Source organism: Mustelus asterias, chromosome 5 (genome assembly GCF_964213995.1).
Source record: "Mustelus asterias chromosome 5, sMusAst1.hap1.1, whole genome shotgun sequence".
Lineage (NCBI taxonomy): Eukaryota > Metazoa > Chordata > Chondrichthyes > Carcharhiniformes > Triakidae > Mustelus > Mustelus asterias.
This window is the reverse complement of record NC_135805.1, coordinates 68,761,953-68,774,285: the sequence shown is the minus strand read 5'-3', so window position 1 is coordinate 68,774,285 and position 12,333 is coordinate 68,761,953. Positions and strand designations below refer to the sequence as shown.

Sequence of the window (12,333 nt, the reverse complement as noted above, 5' to 3'; positions counted from 1 at the left end):
GTATATAAATATCGGTCTATTTCCCTATCTTTCTGTACCCTGACTCTGGGTGAGGGTAACAAATTGAAACCCAAAGCATCAATTAGATGCAGTCTGTACTTGGACTTAACATGGCAAAACTGTCCAGCCACAGACCAATCTGAATGAAACCATTTGGCTGCAAAAGAGGCAGTGGGATCAGTGGATTGGACACTTCTCACAGGACTTATCAGTTTAAATTCAGTGCAACAACAATGTTTGTTAACCACTCCTTGCACTTGGACTATAAGAAGGAAAGGTTTCCTTGATGATCAAATTACAACACAGAAAGAGGCTGATTAGCCCTCAGAGTTGGTATCCTCTCTTATCTAAGCCCAGTCTCCCCTGACCCTGTCATATTTCTCCTTTTCAACATTGATCCTTTTAAACAATATTCAGAACTCTCCCTCACTTGCCACATGGTAAATCACCTTGTGAATGACAGCTTAACAGCACAGCAACGTCCTCCCAGGAGTAAGATATGTCATTCAAATAAGCCTTATCATGGACTAATTTCAAAGAATCAAACTGGTCTTTTTTGTGTGCGTGAACCTTCTTAAATCAGAGCCTAACCTTGTGCGGATTGTCCACTGTTGTAAAATTATCAAGTTTCTTATCCAACAACCAGTCCATTCTGACTGGGAGGGTGTAGTTCAATGGCAGAGTGTTTAACTACAGATCAATAGGATTCTGGTTCAAATCCACACGTCTTCTTAGTCACATTTTCGGAGCAGGTTTGACATACCGAATGGCCTACTGCTGCCACAATATTAAATGAGGAAAAATTTCCTCCAAATAAAAATTGAGACTAAAACAGTGTTCAGTCATTGCTCCAAATTCCATACCCTTCATCACTTTCCTGGGCACAGACTAAACCAGACTGTACTCAAGCTTCATGTCATATTTGACACCTTGATGGGCACCTATATTCAGTTTCATGACTGCCTATTTCAATCTCTAACATCACCCAATTTTGTCTGTGTCTCAGCTCCTTCATGTCTATGTTACTTGACAATTACAAGCTTTTCCTGGCTGACCTCCCACATTCTACCCTTTGTAAACCTGAAGTTATCCAAAACTGCTGTATCGAGTCCTGTTCAGCTTTCACGCCTGTGCTGACTGACCCACGGTAGCTCTCAGTAAAGTGATGCCTCCACTTTAAAAAAAAATCTCATCCTTGTTTTCAAATCTCTCCAGAACCTTTCCTCTCCGTGTGATCTCCTCCAGCTCCACAATCCTCAATGATATCTGTTCACCTCTAGTTCTGGCATTATGAGCAGCTTCAATTTTGATTGCTCCACTATTGGTAGCTTGTGCCTTCAGTTGCCTGGGCCCCAAGCTCTGGAATTCTCTCCCTACAGCTCTCTGCCTCACGATCTTGCTTCACTCCTTTATGACCTTCTTAAAACCTACTTCTTTGACCGTGCAGTTATCTCTACATCCTAGCTATGACCGTAACACTATATTCTACACCCTTTCCTTCCCTTCTCCCCTATGTACTTTATGAATGGTATGCTTTGTCTGGAAAGTGTGCAAGAAACAATACTTTTCACTGTATCCCAATGCATGTGACAATAACAAATCAAGTCAAACCTAATATCTCCTTATGTGATTCAGTGTGGTTTTATAATATTTTTATAATTTATTATTATAATAATAAATATAATAAAGTTATAATATAATTTTTGTTTTTATAATACTCCTGTGAAATGCCTTGGGATGTTTCATTATGTGAAAGGTGTTAGACACATCTGAGTTGTTGTTGAGGTTGTGATTGACAGGTGGGTTGTGGAAGGGATATGACTGTTGTGGGCGGGGTTTTTGACGCTATTTGGGGGTCACGCCCCTTTTTCCATGGTAACCGCTCGCTCACTCCCCGTTCGGCTCTCTGGGCTGTTACCGTTGTGGCAGGCGGGAGTAATCGAGCGACGGCTCCTTGACAACCGGAACTGGAGGCGGCGCCGGGCGGAGAGAGAGGAGAGCCGGGGGCAGATTTAGGGCCGCAGGCTGCACTCACCAACCGCCAGCCACACTAACCATGGCCTCCTCGGCCGGGGCTCCGGCGGCCAGTGCGGTGGCAGGCCCCTCCATGTTCCGCTGGCTGGAGGTGCTGGAGAAGGAGTTTGACAAGGCCTTTGTGGATGTGGACCTGCTGCTGGGGGAGATCGACCCCGACCAGTCCGAGATCACCTACGAGGGCCGCCAGAAGATGACGGCGCTCAGCTCTTGCTTCGCACAGCTCTGCCACAAGGCGCAGACTGTCTTCCAGATCAACCATAAACTGGAGGTGGGAGAGTGATTTCACCTAACTTTGTGGATAGAGACCATGTATTGGATCAGCCCCTGGCTGATGGTCAATATATTGATGTTAATACCTTAATAGGGACACCACCAGATCAGCCTCTATCAGGGGCAATATATTGATAGTTTCTCAGCAGAGACCCTGCATTGGTTCAGCCCCTGATTTGGGGGGTTGTTAGTTGGTGAGGGCAAATATTTGGTTTTGTATCATCTAATGAGAACTTCTGCAATATCTCAACTGCTTAATGGAGCTAAGGGAGAGATTCTCCACTGTAAATAACAAGTGCTCCCATGGTTCAAAGATGTGCAGGTTAGGTGGATTGGCCATGCTAAATTGCCCGTTAGTGTCAGGGGTCTGGGTAGGGTAAATGCATGGGGTTATGGGGATTGGGCCTGGGTGGGATTGTGTTTGGTGCAGACTCGATGGGCCAAATGGCCTCCTGCACTGTAGGGATTCTATGATTCTAAGGTCATTGGGTGTCCACAAAATATTTAATGTGATATATTATAGGCACAGATTATACCTCTAAAATGCAAACACTTGCCAACAAGCAGCCATAGATGACTAAAGATGTAGTAAGAGACATCATATAATTGAATGTAAGCAAAATAACAGTAATGAAGGAAATAACTCCTCTAAGCAGTGAGAAATCCCTAGAACCAGAGGGTTTTAAAGGAAGTAAAGTTTAAATCCTTAGAATCAGATGGTTTTAAAGGAAGTAGGTGAGAATATTGCTGATGCTGACTATAATCTTCCAAAGTTGGAGTCATGGAGTTTTATAGCACAAAAATAGGCCTTTTGGCCCGTTTTGTCTGCCCAGTCATCAAGCACCTATCTATTCTAATCCCATTTTCCAGCACTTGGCCCAAAGCTTTGTATGCTATGGCACATGGCATTTCAGGTGCTCATCTAAATTCTTCTTAAATGTTGTGAGGGTACCAGCCTCTGCTACTGTTTCAGGCCGAATTCCAGATTCCCTTCACCTTCTGGATGAAAATGTTGTTCCTCCAATCCATTCTAAATCTCTAGCCCTTTACTCTAAATTTATGCCCCCTGGTTATTGACCGCTCTACTAAGGGGAAAGTTCCTCCTTATCTATCTTGTCTATGTTCCTCATAATTTTATACACCTCGATCAGGTCCCCCCTCAGCCTTCTCTGCTCCAAGGTAAACAACTCCAGCCTAAGCAGCTTCCCTTTACAGCTGAAACACTGCAGCCCAGACAGTTTCCTGGTAAATCTCCTCTGCACCCCCTTTAGTGCAGTCACATCCTCCTCATGGTGTGGTGACCAGAACTGCACACAATACTTTAGCTGTGGCCTAATGAATGTTTTATACAGTTCCATCATAACCTCCTTGCTCTTATGTACTATTCTTTGGCTAAGAAAGGTAAATATCCTATATGCAGTCTTAACACCTTATCTATCTGCCCTGTTCTCCTCAGGGATCTATGGAAATGCACCCCAAGATCCCTCTGGTCCACTGTATTTACTAGCATCCTACTGTTCATTGTGTATTCCGTTGTGTATTAGTCCTCCCAAAATGCATCACTTCACACTTTTCAGGGTTAAATTCCATTTGCCACTGTTCTGCCCATCTGACCAGCTTGTCTGTATTGTCCTGTAATCTAAGGCTTTCCTCCTTGCTATTTACCACACCACCAATTTTCATGTCACCTGCGAACTTGCTGACCACATACCTACTATTTTCATGTCTAGATCATTAATGTATTACAAAAAGCAAGGGACCCAGCATCAATCCCTGCGGTACACCACTGGACATAGGCTTTCATTCACAAAAACAATCTTCGACCGTCAACTTTGCTTCGTGCCACTAAGTAAATTTTGGATCTAATTTGCCGAATTGTCTTGGATTCCATGGGCTATTACCTTCTTGAACAATCTCCCATGCTGGACTTTGTTAAAAGCCTTACTGAATTCCATGTGGACTACATCAACTGCACTGCCTTTACCTACATACCTAGTCATCTGTTTGAAAAATTCAATCAAATTTGTTAGACATGATCTCCCCACTCCTGACAAAGCCATGCTGACTATCCTTGATTAATCCTTGCCTCTCCAAGTGGAGATTAATTCTGTCCCTCAGAACTTCTTCTAATAATTTCCCCACCACTGATGTTAGACTCATTGGCCTTTAATTACCTAGTTTATCCCTACTAACCTTCTTGAAAAATAGTACCACATTAGGTGTTGTCCAGTCCTCTTGACACCTCATGTGGCTAGAAAGGATTTGAATATTCTCTAGATCTGGAAACAATTCCTTTAAATTGGAAGGTTGTGCATGCCATTCTGCTATTCTATAAAATGAGAGGGGGAAAGCAGAAAATTACAGACTAGTTAGCCTAGCACATGTGTTGATAAGTTACTGGAGTCTATAACTGACAGTAGAGTGACTGAAAACTTAGAAGATTTTCAGCTGATCAGAGAGAGCCAGCATGGATTTGAAAAGGGTTGGCCAGGTATGATGAACCTGATGGAATTGTTTGAAAAGGTGACTAAAGTAGCGGACAGGGGAATGAATATCTGTAGGTGGTATTTGCATGGACTTCATAAGGCATTTGATAAAGTCCATCGTAATAAGAGACAGCGAACTTCTTGGAATTGAAAACAAATTCCTGGTTATGAAATTGGCTGATTGGCAAGTGACAGAGAATAGGGATAATGGGCACATTCTCTAATTGGTAAGGTGTAACCAGCAGCATCCATGTTGGGACCTCAACCATTTATCATATTTATGATGGGGTGCAAGGCTAGATGACAACATTTGCTAATGATAGAAAGATAGGCAGTATTGTAAGTAGTGTAGATGGAAGCATAAAAATGGACAAAACTGTGGCGAACGGATTTCAGTGTCTGCAAATGTGAGGTAATCCACTTTAGACCTGGAAAGGATGGCATAGAGTACTTTCTAAATGGTGAAAGCGAGAAACAGTGGCGCTCCAAAGAAACCTGGGTCTCCATATACATAGATTATTAAAGATCAAAAAGCCTAATGGGATGCTGACCTTTATACCTAGAGGATTCAAGTACAAGGGGGTACAAAACCCTGGTTAGATCACAACCACAGTACTGTAAACAATTCTGGGCACCACATTTTAAAAGTGTTATGTTGGCCTTGGCGGGAGTACATCAGAGATTTATCAACATATTCCTGACTCCAAGGATTACGTTATGGATTATACAAACATTAGTTGTAGTTCCTGGAATTGAGAAGATAATGCATGATGATTGATGTATTCAAGATATTGGGGGGAACGTGCAGGGTAGAGCGCCTAAATATTAGGATCAGTCCTTTCAGGAGTAAAATCGGGAAACACTTGTACCTACAAAGGATGGTAGGAGTTTGTAACCTTCTTCTGCAAGTGGCAATTAATGTAAGATCAATTGTAATTTTTAAATCTGAGATTGATAGATTTTTGTTAAGCAAAGATATCACTGGGTATGAGGGAATGACAGGTAGATGAAATTAGGTCAAGTCAGTGATGATGCCTTTGATGCCTGCAGAACAGATTTGAGGGGCTAAATGACTTTCTCCTGTTCCTATGTTCCCAGCCATTTTACATGCAGAAAGGTCCCACAAATAGCAAAGAGGTAAATGATCAGAAAACCTGTAATCTTTTAGTTTAAGACTAATTGAATTTAATTTAAGTTGCTTGTCAATACATAAATTGATCACCTATTCTACTTGTCTAATTTTAATATTTTAGAATTGATTTTCTTTATTTTGTAACTTTTGTATCACTATTGGGGAGCAGGCAACCAAGTAATAGTAATATGGATACAATAAAGGAAGATAAATAATTTGCATTTATAAACTACCTTTCAGAACTTTTAGATATTGCAAAGCGCTTAATAACTTAACAAAAAGTATTTTTGCAGAATAGCCACCAATATAAGAAATGTGGCAACCAGTTTGCACACAGCAAGGTCCCACCAAAAAGCAATGTGATAATGGTCTGACAATCTTAGCGAAGTCGATTCAGGCATAAATAATGGCCACAACACCTCTTCAAAGTAATGTCATAGGATCTTTTGCATCCATTCCATCCAAAAGATGGCACCTCTGACAGTGCAGCAATCCCTTTGTACTGCACTGTAGAATGTCAATCTAGATTTTGTATTTCACTCGCAAGTAAGACTTACCTTGGAGCCAGAAGGTTCTGAGTTTGAGAGTGCTGCCATTGAACATATAGAACATAGAACATAGAAAAGCTACAGCACAAACAGGCCCTTCGGCCCACAAGTTGCGCCAAACAATTTCCTTACCTTCTAGGCTCATCTATAACCTTCTATCTTACTAACCTCCATGAACCTATCCAAAAGTCTCTTAAAAGACTCAATCGAATCCGCTTCCACCACCACTACCGGCAGCCGATTCCATGCACCCACCATCCTCTAAGTGAAAAACTTACCTACTCCCCAGCACCCTAAACCTGTGGCCTCTCATGACAACCATTTCAGCCCTGGGTAAAAGCCTCTGAGAATCCACTCTATCAATACCTTTCAACATCTTGTACACCTCTATCAGGTCACCTCTCATCCTTCGCCTCTCCGAGGAGAATAGACCTAGCTCTCTCAACCTATCCTCATAAGGCATACCACTTAATCCCGGCAACATCTTCATAAATCTCCTCTGCACCTGTTCTATGGCTTCCACATCCTTTCTGTAATGAGGCGACCAGAACTGGGCACAGTACTCCAGGTGGGGTCTGACCAGGGTCCTATACAGCTGCAGCATTATCTCCCGATTTCTAAACTTAATTCCTCTATTGATGAAGGCCAGTATTCCATACGCCTTCTTAACCACAGCCTCTACCTGCGACGCTGCTTTGAGCGTCCTATGAACCCAGACCCCAAGATCCCTCTGTTCTTCCACACTGCCAAGCGTCTTACCCTTAATATTATATTCTTCCATCCTATTCGACCTGCCAAAATGAACCACCACACACTTATCTGGGTTGAAGTCCACCTGCCACTTCTCTGCCCAGTCTTGCATTTTGTCTATGCCTCATTGCAACTGCTGACATCCCTCTACACTATCCACAACACCTCCAACCTTTGTATCATCAGCAAACTTGCCAACCCATCCTTCCACTTCCTCATCCAGGTCATTTATAAAAATCACAAAGAGCAAGGGTCCCAGAACAGATTCCAGGGGCCCCCCACTGATGACCGTCCTTCACTCTGAAAAATACCTATCTACAACCACTCTTTGCCTTCTGTGGGCAAGCCAGTTCTGAATCCACAAAGCAACGTCCCCTTGTATCCCATGACCCTTCACTTTCTCCATAAGCCTTGCATGGGGCACCTTATCAAACGCCTTACTGAAATCCATATAAACCACATCTACCGCTCTTCCCCCATCTAAGTGTCTAGTCACATCTTCAAAAAAACTCAATCAGACTCGTAAGGTAAGGCATGATCTGCCTCGGACAAAGCCGTGCTGGCTACTTCTGATCATACTATTCCTTTCCAAATGTTCATAAATCCTGCCTCTCAGGATCTTCTCCATCAACTTACCTACCACTGAAGTTAGACTCACCGGTCTATAATTTCCTGGGCTATCTCTTCTCCCTTTCTTGAATAACGGAACCACATCCCCCATCCTCCGGAACCTCTCCCGTCTCCATTGACGATGCAAAGATCATCGCCAGAGGATCAGCAATCTCTTCCCTCGCCTCCCACAGTAACCTGGGGTACATCCCATCTGGTCCCGGCGATTTATCTAACTTGATGCTTTTCAACAGCTCCAACACATCCTCTTTCTTAATGCCCACATGCTCAATCTTCCCAGTCCACTGCAAGTCTGCACTGCAACTACCAAGATCCTTTTCCACTGTGAATACTGAAGCAAAGTATTCATTGAGTACCTCTGCTATTTCAACCGGTTCAGTACAGACTTTCCCACCGTCACATTTGATAGGACCTACTCCTTCACATCTTATCCTCTTGTTCTTCACATACTTGTAGAATGCCTTGGGGTTTTCCTTTATCCTGTCTGCCAAGGCCTTCTCATGTCCCCTCCTGGCTCTTCTAATTTCCCTCTTTAGTTCCTTCCTACTAGTCGTATACTTTTCTAGATTTCTAACATTACCTAGCTCCCTGAACCTTTTGTAGGTTTTTCTTTTCTTCCTGACTAAATCCGTTACAGCTTTCGTGCACCACGGTTCCTGTAACCTACCATAACTCCCCTGTCGCACCGGAACATTGCCGTGCAGAGCTCCAGACAAATTTTCCTTGAAAATTTGTCACATTTCTTCCGTACATTTCCCTGAGAAAACCTCCTTCCAATTTATGCCTCTAATTTCCTGCCTAATAGCATCATAGTTGCCCTTACTCCAGATAAACACTTTCCTAGCTTGACTGATCTTATCTCTCTCCAGTGCTAGTGTAAAAGAGATAGAGTTATGATCACTATCCCCAAAATGCTCTCCCACTGATAGATCTGACACCTGCCCAGGTTCATTCCCTAATATCAAATCAAGCACAGCCTCTCCTCTTGTAGGCTTATCCACATACTGTGTCAGGAAGCTCTACTGAACACACCTAACAAACTCCTCTCCATCTAAACCCCTTACCCTAGGGATATTCCAATTGATATTTGGGAAATTAAAATCTCCCATCACGACCACCCTGTTATTATCACATCTCTCCAGAATCTGCTTCCCAATCTGCTCCTCCATATCTCTGCTACTATTGGGCGGCCTATAGAAAACACCCAGTAAAGTTAACCCCTTCCTGTTCCTAACCTCCACCCACAGAGATTCCGTAGACAATCCTTCTGTGGCATCCATCTTTTCTACAGCTGTGACACTATCCCTGATCAACAGTGCCACTCCCCCACCTCTTTTGCCTCCTTCCCTGTCCCTCCTGAACAATATAATAAATAAAACAATATAATAAAGGTGATTGATGATGTTTGTTTGACCTGAAGGAAACCAGAAACACTTGATAAACATTATTAATAGTTGTGATTTTTTTTTTCCCTGAATCCGGTCACAAGTTTAATAGCTCTTCAAACTACAGTTCAGTGGTGGTGTTGAGTAGATGAGGTGACACTTATTTTCAGAGGCTTTGGGACCCAACTAAAGACATATTTTGGACATTTCCAGAAACAGTTGAAAATAGAATTTTAGAAACTGAAATCAAGAAATATCATGTTTATTCATGAAGATTCCTGAAATTGCACCTGCACACCAGTGATCCAACTGCTGGCTTGTATGGCCCTTTACAATTAGCAGTTGAGTGGCAGGGTATCATTCTTAAACAATTGTACAGAAATTAAGATTCGAGGCATGCAGTTGGTTGAAGCTGGTCTATAATAGGATACAATTCTCTACTAATGTACTAAACACAATCAGTACAATTTCCGGAATGTTGTTAGGGTCTTTACAGTATTCAGTGCCTTCAGCTGTTTCTTGATATCATGTGGAGTGAATAGAATTGGCTGAGGACTAGAATCTGTGATGTTAGGGCCCTCCAGTGGAAACAGAAATGGAAAAACTTCTGGTTGAGGATTGTTGAAAATGCCACAGGCTTGTCTTTTTTCACTGACGTGCTAGGTCCCCCCATCATTGAAAATGGGATTATTTGTGGAGCCTTCTCTTCCAGTTAGTTTTTATTTGACCACCACACTCGTGATTAGATGTGGCAGAACTGCAGTGCTTAGGACAGATCTGTTGGTTGTGGGATCACTGAGCTCTGTCCATTGCATGCTGCTTTCACTGTTTGGCATGCAAATATTCCTGTGCTGTTGCTTCATCAGGTTGACACCTCTTCTGCTTTATGTGGTGCTTGCTACTCCTGGTATGTCCTCCCGCATGCTTCATTGGACCAGGGTTGATCTCCTTGCTTGATGGTAATGTTAGAGTGGGGAATATGCTGGGCCATGAGGTTACAGACTGTAGTTGTTTACAATTTTGCTGCTGCTGTTAGGTCATAGTTGCTCAGTTTTGAATTGCTAGATTTGTTTGAAGACAATCCCATTTAGTACTGTGATAGTGCAACACAACAATGGAGGTTATTCTCAATGTGAAGACAGGCCTTTGTCTCCACAAGGACTGTGCGGTGATCACTGCTACCAGTATTGTCATGGACAGATGCATCTGTGACTGGGGATTGGTGAGGACGAGATCAAATAGGTTTTTCCCTCTTGTTGGTTCCCTTGCCGCAGAACCAGTCCAACAGCTATACCCTTTAGGACTTGGCCAGCTCAGTCAGTAGTGGTGTGAAGGAGACGTTCTTGGTGATTGATATTGAAGTCCCTCACCTAGAGTACATTCTGTGCTCTAGCCATTCTGAGTGCTTCCTCCAAATGGTGTTCAACAAGGAGAAGTACTGATTCATCAGTTGAGATGGGGTACTAAGTAGTAATCAGCAGGAGGTTTCCTTACCCAAGTATGACTTGATGCGGTGAGACTACATGAGGTCCAGAGTTAATATTGAGAACTCCCAGGACGACTCCTTCTCGACTGTATAATAAATATGCCGCTACCCCTGGTGGATCTGCCTTGTCGACAAGTCAGACCCAGGGATGATGATGGTGGTGTCTAGAACTTTGTAATGATTCGGTGAGTACGACTATATCAGACTGTTATTGACGAGTCATGGACAGCTTTCCCAATTTTGCCACAAGATCCCCAAATATTAGTAAGGAAGACTTTGCAAGGCCAACAGGATTTGCCATTGTTGTTTCTGGTACGCACAGTGGTTAGCACTGCTGCCTCACAGCGCCGGGGACCTGGGTTCGATTCCCAGCTTGGGTTACTGTCTGTGTGGAGTTTGCACATTCTCCCTGTGTCTGCGTGGGTTTCCTCCGGGTGCTCCGGTTTCCTCCTGCAGACCAAAGATGTGCAGGTACGGTGAATTGGCCATGCTAAATTCTCCCTCAGTGTACCCGAACAGGCGCCGGAGAGTGGCAACTAGGGGATTTTCACAGTAACTTCACTGCAGTGTGACTGTAAGTCTACTTGTGACTAATAAATAAACTTTAGCTTTTACCTTCATCGATGCGTGGTGATCTGTCCAGTTTCATTCCTTTTTATAGACTTTGTAATGGTTTGATACAGCTGAGTGTCTTGGTAGGCCATTTCAGATGGCATTTAAGAGTCAACCACATTGCTGTGTGTCTAGAGTCACACATAAGCCAGACCAGGTAAGGATGGCAGATTTCCTTCCCTAAAGGTCATTAGTGAACCAGGTGGAGTTTAACCACAATTGACAAGTGGTTTCATGGTCACCAGAGGAGAGGAACTTGCAGTGGTAGGAGGAGGCCCAGTGGTCATGGTCAATGAAGGTGCGAATGACATAGGCAGAATTAGAAGAAGGTTCTGCTGAGTGAATAGGAGCAGCCAAGGGCTAAATTAAAAAGCAGAATCTTAAAGGTAGTAATCTCTGAATTACTACCTGAGCCATGAGCAAATTGGCGTAGGGTAAATCAGATTAGAGTTAAGTAGAAGTCAGGAAGAATGGAAAAATGGGTTTCGATTCATAGGGCACTGGTACCAGTTCTGAGAGAAGTGGTAAATAGTGAATTTGACTCTTTTCAAGAAAGGAAAGGGTTGGAAAGAAGGAAACTATAGACCAATTAGTTGAACATCTGCCGCAGAGAAGTTGCTGCAATCTATTATAGTTGGAAGTTATAGCGGGGCACATAGGACATCTTGGTGCAATCTAGTATAGTAAAGATGGTTTTGTAAAAGGGAAATCATATTTGACTAATTTATTGGAGTTCTTTGAGGAAATAACAAGCAATGTAGATAATGGGGAACCGATGGATGTGGTGTTCTTAGATTTTCAGAACTTGTCCACGTTGGTAGGAAAAATTGGAAAGCAGTATTTTATTAGAGATTGCAAAACTCTAGAGGCACAGAAGCATCTTGGTGTACTAGTATATGAATCAGGAAAAGTTAACACGTAGTTAGGGCAAGTGATTAGGAAGGCAAATATAATGTTCTCATTTATTGCAAGGGTAATGAAATATAAAAGTCGGGAT

At 42.9% G+C, this 12,333-nt stretch overlaps 1 protein-coding gene across 1 annotated transcript in view; it reads left to right on the top strand.

Moving 5' to 3' along the window:
- Positions 1-1,904: 1,904 nt before the first annotated feature.
- gopc (golgi-associated PDZ and coiled-coil motif containing) overlaps positions 1,905-12,333 on the top strand; it is a 38,412-nt gene continuing 27,983 nt past the window's right edge. Inside the window, exon 1 of the mRNA XM_078212714.1 lies at positions 1,905-2,305. Within this exon, the coding sequence (XP_078068840.1) occupies positions 2,057-2,305 (249 nt within the window). The 5' untranslated portion in view covers positions 1,905-2,056. The remainder of the gene's footprint in view (positions 2,306-12,333) is intronic.